Raw genomic sequence first — 18,994 nt, forward strand, 5'->3', positions numbered from 1 at the left:
TAACATATTCATCATCTCACATAGTTATCCATTTTTCCTCATGTAGCAAAAGCAGCTACAATCTACTCATTCAACAAAAATCCTGATACAATATACTGTTATTAACTATAGCGCCCATGTTGTACATTAGGTGTTCTGACTTGTTCATTCTGCATGTTTGCTATTTTGTATCTTTTGACTAATATCTCTATTTCCTCTCTGTGACCCCGACCCTGGTAATCATTTTATTCTCTATATGTTTGACCCCCCCTTTTTCCAAATTTCACATGTAAGTGAGATCATGTGGTATTTGTCTCTCTGTGATGGGCTTATTTACTTTAGTATCATCTCCTCCAGGTCCATTTATGTTACGTCAAATGGCAGGATATCCTCCTTTTTTAAGCCTGAACAATATTCGCATTCTACATATACTCCACAGTTTGCTTATTTATCCATCCATCCATTGATTCAGTTTTAACTTCACCCTCTCTCTCTTCAAACTCCTCCAAGATTGGCAAAGACTGGAACATTTCCTGAATTCCTAAGATTAATTACCCTCATCTCTTGGGAGCTCAGGCAACCTCCAGGGTCAGTTTTACACATAATAATAGTTGTGCCTTGTGTGTTGGGAGGTGGAAGGTTGGGGTTGACAGAAGTAAGCAAAGAGCTAATGCTGGGCACCCTGAGGGCCTTTACTTAGGTTACTTAAAAGACCACACCATGGATTCTGGGTGCCCAGAAGTGAAGTATGGAGAGATGCAAGGCCACGGGTGTGCTCTCCAAGAGTCATATGGGTGTTTAAGATATACCTACATACCTATGTACACACTCACACATACAGATTCTCAGAAGGTGTCTGGGACCAGCTGCCTATCCTCTCACTGCCTCTCTTTCAGGTAAGTGTTCTTGATGAGGGTGGGCTTTATGTTCATATTCTGGTGAGCCTCAGCTGTCCAGCACCCCATTGCCTACTTCATTCTTCATCATCATTGCACCATTCTCATCAATAAGGTTCCCACTCCCTCATATCCTGTATCTGCTGAAAATGTGTATTCTTTAATTTTTGGATGCAAAATTCTATTATAAGCTTTTAAGTCATCTTAATTAAACAAAAATCTGTTGTGTTGAATACATTTCATCTTTTGGTTTCCGAAAGGGGTATATTGCATTTTGTCAGCTTCTCTTCGTATGCCATGCATTTTTGCTGTACATACTTCAAGTTCTGTTCTTTAAGTTGATACATGTTTATTTCTTAATATATTAAAATTTATTTATATTTTATTAATGATGAATCATTTTGTCCTTAATAAAAACATTTAGCATAAAATATATCCTCTTGGATATGAATGCAGTTATACTTCATTATTGCTACTGTACTATTACAACTATACCCTATGATACATAGATAGCATCATGATTTCAGAATCATTTGTGTGTATAACATTTCAATCTTTATTTTCCATGTTGAAGCTCATTTTTTAAATTGAAGCTCATGTAGCCTCTTTATTGTTCTCCACAGGTACTTCGGCAGGGTGCCACCATGACTGCTTGCAATGCCTCACAGGGCCACCCTTCTTTCTTCATTCTCCAAGGAATTCCTGGCATGGAGGACAAACACAGATGGATATCTATCCCCTTCTCCTCCATGTATTTCGTTATGGTGCTTGGGAACTGCACCATCCTCCTCACCATCTCCACAGAGCGCTCCCTGCACAAACCCATGTTCCTGCTCCTATGTCTGTTGGCCCTCACAGACCTGGGCATGTCTACAACCACCATTCCCAAGGTGCTGTGCATTTTCTGGTTTGGCCAGAGTGAGATCAGCTATGAAGGATGCCTGGTTCAGCTGTTCTTCATCCACTCCATCTCTGCCATGCAGTCAGCTGTCCTGATGACCATGGCCTTTGACCGCTATGCGGCCATCTGCAAGCCCTTGCGCTATGCCACCATCCTTTCCAATAGTTGCACTGGACTCATTGGCTTAGTGAGTTTGGTGAGAGCTATCCTCTTTATTCTCCCCATGCCCATCCTCCTTCAGCAAATGCCCTATCATGCCAATCGTGTCATCCCCACCACCTACTGTGAGCACATGGCTGTGGTGAAGATGGTTTGTGTAGATACTGCAGTCAACAGGATATATGGCCTGGTGGTGGCCTTGTTGGTTGCTGGCTAGATCTCATAGCTATTGCTTCATCTTATGTGCTAATCATCCAGGCTGTAATGCGTCTCTCTTGTAAGTAAGCCCACCACAAAGCAGTCAACACCTGCACCACACACATCTGTGTCATGCTTATTTCCTATACTCCCTCACTTTTCTCTTTTCTCGCTCACCGCTTTGGCCAAGGCATTCCACCCCATGTCCACATCATTCTTGGCAACCTTTACTTCCTTGTACCTCCAATGCTCAGTCCTATAATTTATGGAGTGAAAACTAAGAAGTTCTGGGACAAAGTGACCAAATAGGGTTGCTGGAAAAAAGAACCCACAACCACTGACCATGGTCAGAAACTTGTCTGGTAATCCAGCAGCTGTGAGTATGAGGAAGGAATGTTAAGTAGATGCAATTCCTGGGGGAATCAGCTAGTGGTAGAAATATGTTATGTTGGCAGATTTAGCTGCCAAGATGTTTATCCTTGGTCAGAGAAGCTAAGGGACAGGAGACCTTCTTGATCTCAGTAATTCCAAAGCAAGGAAATTATCCCCACTGTGAAATGAAAATAATGACATCTGCTTTCTATACTTGACAGAGGGGTTGGACAAATTACATGTTATAATGTCTGTAAAAGCATTTTGAACAACACATGCTGAACACACATAAGATGAGGTAGAATGTTTCCATATGGAGAGAACATATGGGCACCCAATAACTTGCCCAGCATCAAATCAATGAGTTGTAGAATGCTACTTACTTTGCCAAGATAAGGCTAAGCTGTGTGTGTAGGTGTGTGTGTGTGTATTTGTGTGTTCAAGAGGAAGGTAAAATGGAGAAGATTGCTTAGGAGGAGTCAAAAAGGACAATGAATGTTCAAAATTGAATTTAGTCACTATGTTATCCTTACTGCAGAAGACTTACACTTGAGCAACAGAACTGGTTGCTTCCTTATAAGCCTAGGGAATATGTACAGAAAACATAATCTGAAATTCCCAGAGAAATTTCAAAGGAAAAGGAGAAAATGGGAAACTCTTACTCTAAGAAGGTGGATATGCATTCTAACAAATTTTATATTTATAAAAATTCCTAGAGTCAACTGTTCTGCTTGTCTCAACTAATTCCAGCATATGACAAGACTCTCTAGCAAAGAGAAAATTCTGAGAATGTTCTGTGAAGGGTCATAGTTATAAAAGTCAGTGTTATATTAGAAGTCTTGGTTACAGAATTCTGCCAGGCCATTTCTCCGGAAATCAAGGAAGAAATCATGAACAAGCACTTGGAGTGGTGTGTAGAGTTCAGATCGTGTGCCAAGATATGTGAATACATTAAGTTCAGGAGATATTGTTTATCACTTCTAGACATTGATTTGGAATATAGTGGCAAATATTTTAAGACTCATGAAGTTTGTAGCCTGAAATATTTTAGGATTTTTCATCATATTGTATAGCTAATATGTAAAGGCAGGATTCAGTGAAAAAGACACCTACTTTAAAAGCCACATGACCACTATTTAAATAAGACTCTTAAAATGTCAGGAAAATAAATGCAACTTTTCCAGAGTGTTGTTCTAGTTATACTAATAATTAAGGCTTGAAGTAAACAAAAAATTTAATAACATAGGCTCAGAAAGGTGGGATATTTCAGAGCTTGAAACAAACGGTCCAACCTTCAGGAGAAAAAAAAAAAGACAGAGAACTAACTAGGAAGTGCCTTTTCTATAAATGGAAGACCAGAGATCAAGGAAAATTTGCAGGAGCATTAATGGCTGAAGAACAGAGTACTGCTTGTCTGAAATAAGTACTAAGTACATATTTAAGCCACTACAAACCTACAAAGAAAAAAATGTCGTCAGCAAAATGTTGTGCTTAACAATTTTTTATTTTTATTTTTATTTTATTTTTATTATTATTATACTTTAAGTTTTAGGGTACATGTGCACAATGTGCAGGTTAGTTACATATGTATACATGTGCCATGCTGGTGTGCTGCACCCATTAACTTGTCATTTAACATTAGGTATATCTCCTAATGCTATCCCTCCCCCCTCCCCCGACCCCACAACAGTCCCCAGAGTGTGATGTTCCCCTTCCTGTGTCCATGTGTTCTCATTGTTCAATTCCCACCTATGAGTGAGGACATGCAGTGTTTGGTTTTTTGTCCTTGCGATAGTTTACTGAGAATGATGATTTCCAGCTTCATCCATGTCTCTACAAAGGACATGAACTCAGCATTTTATATTCATAAAAAATTCCATAATTTTTTATAATTTTTGCTTATCTCTTTATTTTGAACTTGTATCTATCAATCTTGTTGAAATCTTTATAGACTAACAAATTCTCTGTAGATTCTCTTATACTTTCTATGCAAATTGTAATACCATTCATGCTTCCTATTTTTTAATTATCTTTTCTTCTTATTGCATGGCTGTGACCTTTGGTACAATACTCAATATGGAAGGAGCAGGGGGATTGCGTACTCCTTTTTATTCTTGCTTTAGAAGCATTTAGAAATGCTTCTAACTTTTTTACCATTTATTACACATTTCTAATTTTTTAGTTCAGCAATATCTCATGCTACTTGTGTCTCGTATTTTCTTAAAAAGTAATATAGTCAGTCTAAGATTACATACTGATTTTCACTGGGCTTCTGTAGTAACATCATATTATACTTCCATTTTTGCAGTGTCTGATTTGTGTCTTATTTCCATTTCTAGTGCTTATTGCTAACACCCCAAATTCCTTGCAGAATACAATAATGACATAGTAAAATAAATGGAGAAAACACATTGGTTTCTTTATTAGTCAAGATTCAATCACAAACACAAAACCATTAGGAGAGATATATACATACACATACACATTCAAGGGATTGGCTTACATAACTGTGGAGGCTGGCTAGGCAAGTCCAAAGTTCACAGAGTGGACAGTCAGAAAATAAAAATCACAAGCATGCTGGAATCTGCCCAGGCATGGGATGAAGCTGGTTTCTAGAGGTATGAGTCTTTGTTTTTCCAAGGAAGCCCTAAGCCCCTTTTAAGGCCTTTTAACCAATTAAGTCAGGCCCACCCCAGATAATTCACCTAACTTAAAGCCAACTGATTAGGGTATTCTGGTATATCTCTGCAACAACTTTGCAGCAACACCTGTATTCATGTTTGAATAACTGAGAGTAGTGTGTGTGCAATGCAATGGCTGTTATTTCCCTTCCATCTTAAGTCTCACAAGAGATTATTTCTAGTAGTCCACTTATCTGAAAAGATAATAGAAAGTGAATTCCAGGGAATATAGTTTTGCCTATGCAAGTTGACACTCCGCAGGGCTATTACATTCTCCATAGAATGCATTATTCACAAATTTTCCCAGAAGTTGCTGAGAGGTAGACTTGTTTTGTGGGATGAACAAAAAAATTCCCAGTGGGTTGAAGGCTTTTGGAGGCATCTTTAGCTCTAGAAAGATAAAATTTTTCAGGTCAAGATTCTAGGAAAGGAAAGTTGCTGCAAGCCTATTCTGCTCTAGATTTTTAACATGACTTATTAAGGATATTTGTGGTAGCCAAATTGTCCAGTAGAACTCACGAAGAGTGCAGACCAGATAGCAGTTTGGGGAGAAAAACTCAATCAAAAAACTTAAAAAAATTTTTTTTGGGGGGTGCTGTTTCTTTAAAGTATGATCTCTTGACCAACAGCATTCCCTTTAATTGGAAGTTTGTTAGTAAAGGAAATTTTGAGGTCTTGCTCCAAACTCACTGAATTAGAAACTCTGGGGATGTGGACTAGCAATCTGCTTAACAGGAGCGGTAAGCAGTTTAGAAGTACAAGAACATTTTCAAACCACTGGCTTCGAGAGCCTCTCAGGAGCTAAGATAGAGTATGATCACTAGAATTCAGATCCAGTCCAGGTGTGGGCGCTGTTCATGGTAAGGATAGATCTCTTTAGATAGGGTGTGGCTGAAGGAGAAAATAACCAGGGGAGCTTTTGGAAAGAGAATAAGGAGACCGACTTAAGTAAAGATGATAAGGAGTCCAACTGCCGTAAACTGTGGAAAAAGACTACAGTTCTACATTGACAATTCTCCAAACTCTCCCTGCATAATGTGGAATCCAGATCATGGCGGGAGCTACTTTTCTGAGAGGTTTAAGACACTCATTCATAACTTGAAGAAGGTCAGGGATGCATGGTGGAGTAAATTACAGTAGTGGTAGGGCTATACCAAATAAATATTTGAGTATTAGAGTATTGGTACCAAGAGTAAGTTAGTCCATAGAAAAATTAGGTTTTAGGTTTAATGCAAATGAGCTCTTTGACAATATAGTTTACTGAAATAAGTACAGTGGACAGGTTTTCAGCAAAGGCCACCAGGAGATATAGGTTTGGTAATGCTTAATGCATGTCTTCTCTGGTGTGCTCAGTTCATATGATAATTACTTTATATGGTGAAAAATTGTCTTTAACAAGTCACATCTCCTAGATATCATGTATGGGTACAATTTCCTATTGAGTTTCACTACCATCTTGCTACATCATTCACAGGCAATATAAAAAAATCAGGAGGAGGAGCCAAGATGACCGAATAGGAACAGCTCCGGTCTACAGCTCCCAGCGTGAGCGACGCAGAAGACGGGTGATTTCTGCATTTCCATCTGAGGTACCGGGTTCATCTCACTAGGGAGTGCCAGACAGTGGGCGCAGGTCAGTGGGTGCGCGCACCGTGCGCGAGCCGAAGCAGGGCGAGGCATTGCCTCACCTGGGAAGCGCAAGGGGTCAGGGAGTTCCCTTTCCCAGTCAAAGAAAGGGGTAACGGACGCACCTGGAAAATCGGGTCACTCCTACCCGAATATTGCGCTTTTCAGACCGGCTTAAAAAATGGCGCACCACGAGACTATATCCCACACCTGGCTCGGAGGGTCCTACGCCCACGGAATCTCACTGATTGCTAGCGCAGCAGTCTGAGATCAAACTGCAAGGCGGCAGCGAGGCTGGGGGAGGGGCGCCCGCCATTGCCCAGGCTTGCTTAGGTAAACAAAGCAGCCGGGAAGCTCGAACTGGGTGGAGCCCACCACAGCTCAAGGAGGCCTGCCTGCCTCTGTAGGCTCCACCTCTGGGGGCAGGGCACAGACAAACAAAAAGACAGCAGTAACCTCTGCAGACTTAAATGTCCCTGTCTGACAGCTTTGAAGAGAGCAGTGGTTCTCCCAGCACGCAGCTGGAGATCTGAGAACGGGCAGACTGCCTCCTCAAGTGGGTGCCTGACCCCTGACCCCCGAGCAGCCTAACTGGGAGGCACCCCCCAGCAGGGGCACATTGACACCTCACACGGCAGGGTATTCCAACAGACCTGCAGCTGAGGGTCCTGTCTGTTAGAAGGAAAACTAACAAACAGAAAGGACATCCACACCGAAAACCCATCTGTACATCACCATCATCAAAGACCAAAAGTAGATAAAACCACAAAGATGGGGAAAAAACAGAACAGAAAAACTGGAAACTCTAAAACGCAGAGCACCTCTCCTCCTCCAAAGGAACGCAGTTCCTCACCAGCAACGGAACAAAGCTGGATGGAGAATGATTTTGACGAGCTGAGAGAAGAAGGCTTCAGACGATCAAATTACTCTGAGCTACGGGAGGACATTCAAACCAAAGGCAAAGAAGTTGAAAACTTTGAAAAAAATTTAGAAGAATGTATAACTAGAATAACCAATACAGAGAAGTGCTTAAAGGAGCTGATGGAGCTGAAAACCAAGGCTCGAGAACTACGTGAAGAATGCAGAAGCCTCAGGAGCCGATGCGATCAACTGGAAGAAAGGGTATCAGCAATGGAAGATGAAATGAATGAAATGAAGCGAGAAGGGAAGTCTAGAGAAAAAAGAATAAAAAGAAATGAGCAAAGCCTCCAAGAAATATGGGACTATGTGAAAAGACCAAATCTACGTCTGATTGGTGTACCTGAAAGTGATGCGGAGAATGGAACCAAGTTGGAAAACACTCTGCAGGATATTATCCAGGAGAACTTCCCCAATCTAGCAAGGCAGGCCAACATTCAGATTCAGGAAATACAGAGAACACCACAAAGATACTCCTCGAGAAGAGCAACTCCAAGACACATAATTGTCAGATTCACCAAAGTTGAAATGAAGGAAAAAATGTTAAGGGCAGCCAGAGAGAAAGGTCGGGTTACCCTCAAAGGGAAGCCCATCAGACTAACAGCGGATTTCTCGGCAGAAACCCTACAAGCCAGAAGAGAGTGGGGGCCAATATTCAACATTCTTAAAGAAAAGAATTTTCAACCCAGAATTTCATATCCAGCCAAACTAAGCTTCACAAGTGAAGGAGGAATAAAATACTTTACAGACAAGCAAATGCTGAGAGATTTTGTCACCACCAGGCCTGCCCTAAAAGAGCTCCTGAAGGAAGCGCTAAACATGGAAAGGAACAACCAGTACCAGCCGCTGCAAAATCATGCCAAAATGTAAAGACCATTGAGACTAGGAAGAAACTGCATCAACTAATGAGCAAAATCACCAGCTAACATCATAATGACAGGATCAAATTCACACATAACAATATTAACTTTAAATGTAAATGGACTAAATTCTCCAATTAAAAGACACAGACTGGCAAGTTGGATAAAGAGTCAAGACCCATCAGTGTGCTGTATTCAGGAAACCCATCTCACGTGCAGAGACACACATAGGCTCAAAATAAAAGGATGGAGGAAGATCTACCAAGCAAATGGAAAACAAAAAAAGGCAGGGGTTGCAATCCTAGTCTCTGATAAAACAGACTTTAAACCAACAAAGATCAAAAGAGACAAAGAAGGCCATTACATAATGGTAAAGGGATCAATTCAACAAGAGGAGCTAACTATCCTAAATATATATGCACCCAATACAGGAGCACCCAGATTCATAAAGCAAGTCCTGAGTGACCTACAAAGAGACTTAGACTCCCACACATTAATAATGGGAGACTTTAACACCCCACTGTCAACATTAGACAGATCAATGAGACAGAAAGTCAACAAGGATACCCAGGAATTGAACTCAGCTCTGCACCAAGCGGACCTAATAGACATCTACAGAACTCTCCACCCCAAATCAACAGAATATACATTTTTTTCAGCACCACACCACACCTATTCCAAAATTGACCACATAGTTGGAAGTAAAGCTCTCCTCAGCAAATGTAAAAGAACAGAAATTATAACAAACTATCTCTCAGACCACAGTGCAATCAAACTAGAACTCAGGATTAAAAATCTCACTCAAAGCCACTCAACTACATGGAAACTGAACAACCTGCTCCTGAATGACTACTGGGTACATAACGAAATGAAGGCAGAAATAAAGATGTTCTTTGAAGCCAACGAGAACAAAGACACAACATACCAGAATCTCTGGGATGCATTCAAAGCAGTGTGTAGAGGGAAATTTATAGCACTAAATGCCCACAAGAGAAAGCAGGAAAGATCCAAAATTGACACCCTAACATCACAATTAAAAGAACTAGAAAAGCAAGAGCAAACACATTCAAAAGCTAGCAGAAGGCAAGAAATAACTAAAATCAGAGCAGAACTGAAGGAAATAGAGACACAAAAAACCCTTCAAAAAATCAATGAATCCAGGAGCTGGTTTTTTGAAAGGATCAACAAAATTGATAGACCGCTAGCAAGACTAATAAAGAAAAAAAGAGAGAAGAATCAAATAGACACAATAAAAAATGATAAAGGGGATATCACCACCGATCCCACAGAAATACAAACTACCATCAGAGAATACTACAAACACCTCTACGCAAATAAACTAGAAAATCTAGAAGAAATGGATACATTCCTTGACACATACACTCTCCCAAGACTAAACCAGGAAGAAGTTGAATCTCTGAATAGACCAATAACAGGAGCTGAAATTGTGGCAATAATCAATAGTTTACCAACCAAAAAGAGTCCAGGACCAGATGGATTCACAGCCGAATTCTACCAGAGGTATAAGGAGGAACTGGTACCATTCCTTCTGAAACTATTCCAATCAATAGAAAAAGAGGGAATCCTCCCTAACTCATTTTATGAGGCCAGCATCATTCTGATACCAAAGCCGGGCAGAGACACAACCAAAAAAGAGAATTTTAGACCAATATCCTTGATGAACATTGATGCAAAAATCCTCAATAAAATACTGGCAAAACGAATCCAGCAGCACATCAAAAAGCTTATCCACCACGATCAAGTGGGCTTCATCCCTGGGATGCAAGGCTGGTTCAATATACGCAAATCAATAAATGTAATCCAGCATATAAACAGAGCCAAAGACAAAAACCACATGATTATCTCAATAGATGCAGAAAAAGCCTTTGACAAAATTCAACAACCCTTCATGCTAAAAACTCTCAATAAATTAGGTATTGATGGGACGTATTTCAAAATAATAAGAGCTATCTATGACAAACCCACAGCCAATATCATACTGAATGGGCAAAAACTGGAAGCATTCCCTTTGAAAACTGGCACAAGACAGGGATGCCCTCTCTCACCGCTCCTATTCAACATAGTGTTGGAAGTTCTGGCCAGGGCAATCAGGCAGGAGAAGGAAATAAAGGGTATTCAATTAGGAAAAGAGGAAGTCAAATTGTCCCTGTTTGCAGACGACATGATTGTTTATCTAGAAAACCCCATTGTCTCAGCCCAAAATCTCCTTAAGCTGATAAGCAACTTCAGCAAAGTCTCAGGATACAAAATCAATGTACAAAAATCACAAGCATTCTTATACACCAACAACAGACAAACAGAGAGCCAAATCATGAGTGAACTCCCATTCACAATTGCTTCAAAGAGAATAAAATACCTAGGAATCCAACTTACAAGGGATGTGAAGGACCTCTTCAAGGAGAACTACAAACCACTGCTCAAGGAAATAAAAGAGGATACAAACAATTGGAAGAACATTCCATGCTCATGGGTAGGAAGAATCAATATCGTGAAAATGGCCATACTGCCCAAGGTCATTTACAGATTCAATGCCATCCCCATCAAGCTACCAATGACTTTCTTCACAGAATTGGAAAAAACTACTTTAAAGTTCATATGGAACCAAAAAAGAGCCCGCATCGCCAAGTCAATCCTAAGCCAAAAGAACAAAGCTGGAGGCATCACACTACCTGACTTCAAACTATACTACAAGGCTACAGTAACCAAAACAGCATGGTACTGGTACCAAAACAGAGATATAGATCAATGGAACAGAACAGAGCCCTCAGAAATAACGCCGCATACCTACAACTATCTGATCTTTGACAAACCTGAGAAAAACATGCAATGGGGAAAGGATTCCCTATTTAATAAATGGTGCTGGGAAAACTGGCTAGCCATATGTAGAAAGCTGAAACTGGATCCCTTCCTTACACCTTATACAAAAATCAATTCAAGATGGATTAAAGATTTAAACGTTAGACCTAAAAGCATAAAAACCCTAGAAGAAAACCTAGGCATTACCATTCAGGACATAGGCGTGGGCAAGGACTTCATGTCCAAAACACCAAAAGCAATGGCAACAAAAGACAAAATTGACAAATGGGATCTAATTAAACTAAAGAGCTTCTGCACAGCAAAAGAAACTACCATCAGAGTGAACAGGCAACCTACAACATGGGAGAAAATGTTCGCAACCTACTCATCTGACAAAGGGCTAATATCCAGAATCTACAATGAACTCAAACAAATTTACAAGAAAAAAACAAACAACCCCATCAAAAAGTGGGCGAAGGACATGAACAGACACTTCACAAAAGAAGACATTTATGCAGCCAAAAAACACATGAAAAAATGCTCATCATCACTGGCCATCAGAGAAATGCAAATCAAAACCACTATGAGATATCATCTCACACCAGTTAGAATGGCAATCATTAAAAAGTCAGGAAACAACAGGTGCTGGAGAGGATGTGGAGAAATAGGAACACTTTTACACTGTTGGTGGGACTGTAAACTAGTTCAACCATTGTGGAAGTCGGTGTGGCGATTCCTCAGGGATCTAGAACTAGAAATACCATTTGACCCAGCAATCCCATTACTGGGTATATACCCAAAGGACTATAAATCATGCTGCTATAAAGACACATGCACACGTATGTTTATTGCGGCATTATTCACAATAGCAAAGACTTGGAACCAACCCAAATGTCCAACAATGATAGACTGGATTAAGAAAATGTGGCAGATATACACCATGGAATACTATGCAGCCATAAAAAATGATGAGTTCATGTCCTTTGTAGGGACATGGATGAAACTGGAAACCATCATTCTCAGTAAACTATCACAAGAACAAAAAACCAAACACCGCATATTCTCACTCATAGGTGGGAATTGAACAATGAGATCACATGGACACAGGAAGGGGAATATCACACTCTGGGGACTGTTGTGGGGTGGGGGGAGGGGGGAGGGATAGCATTGGGAGATATACCTAATGCTAGATGACAAGTTAGTGGGTGCAGCACACCAGAATGGCACATGTATACATATGTAACTAACCTGCACAATGTGCACATGTACCCTAAAACTTAAAGTATAATAAAAAAAAAATTTAAAAAAATAAATAAATAAATAAATAAAATAAAAAAATCAGCACAGCATTTTACAAAGCCAGTCAGCAAGTCTGGGAACATGTGTAGTAAATTCTCTACAGTATTAGAGTCTTAGGAAAAAGTAAACATAGCAGAATGCGCCAGAGATAATCACAGAAAAGAGTGGAAGGGAAAGAAAGCATGTCCTGGAATCCTTTGGGTGGTAGAGCTGCCTTCAAGTAACCACAGTATTTGTATCCTCAATGACTCTAAAATGTTAGCTGCCCTTATGGAAATGGTGCCAGTACTGATATGTGGGGAGTTAAAACCAAACCAAAACAACAGGAAAAGAACTCCAAGGGAACAGACTACAAATATGTCTTCCCTGAATCTTTAACAAAAGCCCCTGGCTTCACCTTCACATTCTGATCTGGACTGCATTCAGAAGAGTAGGGCGTGAATGCCCAATTTCCTAGGGAACATAGAGGCTCCCTAGGCAGCTCTAGGCTTAAACTCAGTGCAAGCCAGTACACTCCCAGGGGGCTGTGAAATGTATTTCAGATAGTTGAGGGTGAGCAGAGACTTGTAATGTTCTTGCAATCTTCTGAGGATGCTTCTATACTGTGGTGCCTTCTCTTTTCTGCTCTCCTGGAATCCTGTGAGTTTGGCTAGGAAAAGACTCTGGAAAAGGCATTTCTTAGCCCTCAAGAGAAGTTTTTCTGTGCAAACTGGTTATGGAAAGTTTGCTTGAAAGCATGGAGAATAAGATTTAAAATAAAGATTTAAAGATTTGCTTGAAAGCGTGGAGAATATCCAGGAAAGGAAATTTCCCCGAGTAACACCTCTGTAGAGTCTGATTTGGAATTTTAGTTAGCAGGCATCCTGAAACAAAAATTATAGTTTGGCGTTAGGCTGAGTAGTTGGAAAGGGGAAGACAGTGGGGAACTACCTGGAAAGGAAGAAGCAAGTGATATGTTAACCAGATGAAAGACATGCGAGGCATTGTGAAGAAAGTTTATGGCATTCACTATAATATTCCTGAAATTACTAACAAGCAGTAATTTCTCATGAAGCACGGAAGGGGGAATTTGTGTGCCTAGTGAGATGGACAGACGCTATAAAGATGAACAGCATGAAACTAGGCAGAGGGAATCAGCAGAACCTTAGATTTCCTTGAGCTTTTTTTCCCCCTAGTATTCTGACATCAGGCACATTAGTCATCACTGTCCAGGTAAAGTCAAAGTACTCTTGTAAAATCACTCTTGCCACTGTGGAATGGTAACATTGAGAAGGATTTGACTATGCCCTTTCTTAGAAATTACCAGGTACAGCAGATGGAATGTGAATAAAGGATTGACCAAGATGTGGGCTGAAAAAGCTTGGAATTTTCAGTTTCATAAATAGAATGAAGTCCAAAAGGGTTACCTTCAACATTTTGGGGAAAGGATAGCTGAAGCATCTTATGAAATTTCAGATGAAGACTGAGCAGATATATGTGAAAATGTATCTATAGCTTAGTAAGAAGAGTGGAAATGACTAGAGTAATATTAAGTTCAAAAATAATTACTAAGTACAGGGTCCCAAATTAGAATCTATTCCAACTTAAAGGACAAGAAAAAAAACGTCCAAGATTACCCAGTGAACTATGTTTGTAGTTTGTGTCACTAAACTGATAGTCACACCTAATTTCTTCTTATACTCCATAAAAGACAGTGTGTATGTATGTGTGTGTGTTTCTTTGTGTGTATGTATGTATTCAGGTATATTTGTATAGCCTTAGCCAGGAGACAATTCTAGTTTATCTAAAGGCTTATTTGAGCCCTTTCTCACGTTCATTTATTTTATTTAATAAGCATTATATATCAGGTATTATTCAAAGCTGTTTAGAAATCTTTAGACATATTAACCCATATAATTCTCTTCTCTATAGGGAATAGATATGATTATTATTGCTATTTTATGGATGATGAAGCTTTCTAAACATGATATAGCCAGTAAGTGTTACTATTCTCTCATTCCTATCTCTGTTCTATCTTGTTCCTCCAGATAATGTGATACTATGTGGAGGTTCCTGACCACAGAGAATGTCCAGCACTCTTGGCCACAACATGGAATCTCCTAATCACACTGATGTTGACCCTTCTGTCTTCTTCCTCCTGGGCATCCCAGGTCTGGAACAATTTCATCTGTGGCTCTCACTCCCTGTGTGTGGCTTAGGCACAGCCATAATTGTGGGCAATATAACTATTCTGGTTGTTGTTGCCACTGAACCAGTCTTGCACAAGCCTGTGTACCTTTTTCTGTGCATGCTCTCAACCATCGACTTGGCTGCCTCTGTCTCCACAGTTCCCAAGCTACTGGCTATCTTCTGGTGTGGAGCCGGACATATATCTGCCTCTGCCTGCCTGGCACAGATGTTCTTCATTCATGCCTTCTGCATGATGGAGTCCACTGTGCTACTGGCCATGGCCTTTGATCGCTGCATGGCCATCTGCCACCCACTCCGCTATGCCACAATCCTCACTGACACCATCATTGCCCGCATAGGGGTGGCAGCTGTAGTGCGAGGCTCCCTGCTCATGCTCCCCTGTCCCTTCCTTATTGGGCGTTTGAACTTCTGCCAAAGCCATGTGATCCTACACACGTACTGTGAGCACGTGGCTGTGGTGAAGCTGGCCTGTGGAGACACCAGGCCTAACCGTGTGTATGGGCTGACAGCTGCACTGTTGGTCATTGGGGTTGACTTGTTTTGCATTGGTCTCTCCTATGCCCTAATTGCACAAGCTGTCCTTCGCCTCTCATCCCATGAAGCTCGGTCCAAGGCCCTAGGGACCTGTGGTTCCCATGTCTGTGTCATCCTCATCTCTTATACACCAGCCCTCTTCTCCTTTTTTACACACCGCTTTGGCCATCACGTTCCAGTCCATATTCACATTCTTTTGGCCAACGTTTATCTGCTTTTGCCACCTGCTCTTAATCCTGTGGTATATGGAGTTAAGACCAAACAGATCTGTAAAAGAGTTGTCAGGGTGTTTCAAAGTGGGCAGGGAATGGGCATCAAGGCATCTGAGTGACCCTGGAGTATAGAGGGACTTAATCCAAAATAAAAAAAAAACCTTTTCAAGATAATCCTCAGTATGTGAGACCAGAAAGAGCTTTTAAGAGGGGGATAATGTCTTCTGCAGAACTTTCTAGACCATTTCCAAGAATGATAAATCACAGAGAAGGGCATTCTTTCTTTCCTTTCAGAGAAGTGTAAACATGGGAAGATTCTTGCAACCTGGGTAACGTGCAGATATTGAAAACAACCCACTGTGTTCTGGAGGGTTTCTACCCTGCTGCAGTTCAGAAGAGTCCCTGCATAGCCATAAGATCTCTTCTCATTTCCTGGCACCCTTCCAATATTCCAGGCATGGATTTCTAATTTCATACCTTACGATATAGCAGCTATCTTACCAGCTGCAAGAATCAGAAGATAGGACAATATAGCCACAGTTAGAGAAGTTAAAGCTGCAAAAAATTTATCATGCTTTTCCATAACCCTGTATTTCTCCATTAGAGCTTCAAACCAAGAGGAGAAAAAGATCCACCAGCATCCACAATATTACTTAGTGGCAGAACAAAGCCGTGAAAACTAGAATCCTTTAGGACTTCTATGAATGAGGGCACAAGAGAGGTTAGGAATAACTCTTCATTTCTAGACATTTTCTATTTATCTCACAGGTACACTCCTGTCTCCAGCCTCTCAGGAACTAACCTAAGTCTGAATGACCTTGGATATCATCCCTCACAAGCAGTTTCCAATTATTCTTGTACATACATACAATGGGAGGACCTTTCAGAAGTCATTGACTTATCTCCTGAACCTATAAGAAATGGTCACTTACCCAAACCACTCAGAATGGGAATTCTTAATTATGAAATTAGTCTGTATTTATTAATTCTTCTATTTATTTATAATGAAAAGAAGATTAAGCTTGATTCTAGTAACTCCATGTGGTGATGGAAAGTTCCTAACTATATCCATGAAACAAAGATTGGAAACCAGTTACTGTACATACTGAGCTTTCTGTCCACTCCTCACCAAATAGCTTCAGACAATTTATCAAACACATTCTCTTAACAAATTAGCACTTTCAATTTTGAGTTCGCCAATAGTACACATTTTTTGCTTGTCATCCGCTTATATGCCATCCTACCCTGTTAGGTGGAGGGAACACAAAACTCCCTTGTGGAAGTTCACAGACACTCCTGTCCTGGGAAAGTATCAGTCCTGAGGTAGAAAGCCAGCTCTTCAAAGCTCTGTCTCTGTCAGGAATATAAGTGTTTTATTGGGACACTTCAAATATGTTGGGATAAACAGTGCACAAATAGTGAAACTCAATGAAGTAGGCTGAGCACTGTCCATTTTTCAGAGAAAAAATAATCACTTTTTATAGGGAGAGTAGTAGTATATGGGCTGTCACTGGTTTTAATTTTTTTATTCTAACCCTCAATTTTTTTTTATTATACTTTAAGTTCTAGGGTACACGTGCACAACGTGCAGGTTTGTTACATATGTATACATGAGCCATGTTGGTGTGCTGCACCCATTAACTCGTCCTTTACATTAGGTATATCTCCTAATGCTATCCCTCCCCTCACCCCCACCCCACAACAGACCCCGGTGTGTGATGTTCCCCTTCCTCTGTCCATGTATCTAATCCTTAAATTGAGATATTCTTTTTTTTTTTTTTTTTTTTGAGGCAGAGTCTCGCTCTGTCACCCAGGCTGGTGTGCAATGGCATGATCTCAGCTCACTACTAGCTCCGCCTCCCAGGTTCACACCATTCTGCCTCAGCCTCCCGAGCAGCTGGGACTACAGGCACCCGCCAACACACCCGGCTAATTTTTTGTATTTTTTAGTAGAGACGGGGTTTCACCATGTTAGCTAGGATGGTCTCGATCTCCTGACCTTGTGATCCACCTGCCTCAGCTTCCCAAAGTGCTGGGATTACAGGCGTGAGCCACCGTGCCCGGCCGAGATATTCTTAATAGATTTTTAAGATTTATATACAATTCTAACACTACAGTTTATCAACAAAATTACTTTTGTGTTCTCCAAATTGACCATTTTTCTAGCACAGAAACCTACAACCCCAACTGTGTAACAATCTTATACTGTATCATGGGTTTCTATACTTTGTAGAACGTTTCTAAAGTGTATTGTAAGCAATATACTTATAAGCACTGCTTGTTCATAACTTCTCACTTTAACGTGAATCTCAATGCTAGATGTCTATGTGTTCACCTTTTATGATTTGCAATAATAAGTTTATATCATGATCAACCCCTTATACACCTCCGGCCACTCATGTTTGTAATATTACATTAATTTCAATTCCATAAAAAGTGAAATGACAAGGAATAAACTGTCTCCAATTATAATCCTCATATAAACTTTTGATGTGTATAGCCATTATTTCCTCCTTTCTTGCTATATTTATTTACTGCCAATTTCTTTTTCTTCTCAAGAAAGCCTCTTATAATATGCCTTTGGGATCCCAGACTATCAGTTACTTCTTGCATGTCTCCTGTTTATAACCCATTTGAATTTACTGGCACATTTGCCCCATAGAAAAATTTCTCATAACCTTAGTGATTTTTTTTAAATGAAAGTTCATGAAAAATATTTTTGGAACTAATTATTGCTGCATTCTTATGTCCTATTCTTTTCTTATATTACAATCTAACTTCAACCAGAAGTTGATGTTTCCAGAGAAATACCTGTCATCAAAGCCAGCAGTAACCATTTTTTTTTTTTTTTTTGAGATGGAGTCTCACTCTGGTGCCCAGGCTGGAGTGCAGTGGCACAATCTCAGCTCACTACCAGCTCCGCCTCCCGGGTTCATGCCATTCTCCTGCCTCAGCCTCCTGAGTAGCTGGGACTACAGGCGCCCGCCACCATGCCTGGCTAATTTTTTGTATTTTTTGTAGAGACGGGGTTTCACTGTGTTAGCCAGGATGGTCTCGATCTTCTGACCTCGTGATCCGCCCGCCTCAGCCTCCCAAAGTGCTGGGATTACAGGCGTGAGCCACCACGCCCGGCCAGCAGTAACCATTTTTAACAGAACTACCTTAAATTGTGTTATATTATGACTTACTTCTCCAAAATCTATCCACTGTGATTTCTATGATCCCACACAATCCCAGCTTTTCTTTCATGTCTCTAATGTTTTTCATCCTCTTCCCCTTATTTTATTTTTAATGAACCTGACTTTTAAATGTTGGTGTTTCTCAGAGATCCATCTTTGGCTAACTTCTCACT

General features: G+C 40.5%; 2 protein-coding genes across 2 annotated transcripts; both read left to right on the forward strand.

The window, feature by feature from the left end:
* The first annotated feature begins 1,498 nt into the window (after positions 1 to 1,498).
* LOC101135696 (olfactory receptor 52P1) lies at positions 1,499 to 15,761 on the forward strand. The gene is made up of 3 exons (XM_063710626.1): positions 1,499 to 1,765; positions 6,661 to 6,775; positions 14,734 to 15,761. Exon 3 carries the CDS (start codon positions 14,772 to 14,774, stop codon positions 15,759 to 15,761), a length of 990 nt encoding a protein of 329 aa, XP_063566696.1. The 5' UTR covers positions 1,499 to 1,765; positions 6,661 to 6,775; positions 14,734 to 14,771.
* On the forward strand, positions 1,514 to 2,823 carry LOC101137158 (olfactory receptor 52D1-like). Its single transcript, XM_055355304.2, has one exon. It carries the CDS (start codon positions 1,520 to 1,522, stop codon positions 2,150 to 2,152), a length of 633 nt encoding a protein of 210 aa, XP_055211279.2. The 5' UTR covers positions 1,514 to 1,519; the 3' UTR covers positions 2,153 to 2,823.
* Positions 15,762 to 18,994: the final 3,233 nt, after the last annotated feature.

Source organism: Gorilla gorilla, chromosome 9 (assembly GCF_029281585.2).
Source record: "Gorilla gorilla gorilla isolate KB3781 chromosome 9, NHGRI_mGorGor1-v2.1_pri, whole genome shotgun sequence".
Taxonomy (NCBI): Eukaryota; Metazoa; Chordata; class Mammalia; order Primates; family Hominidae; genus Gorilla; species Gorilla gorilla.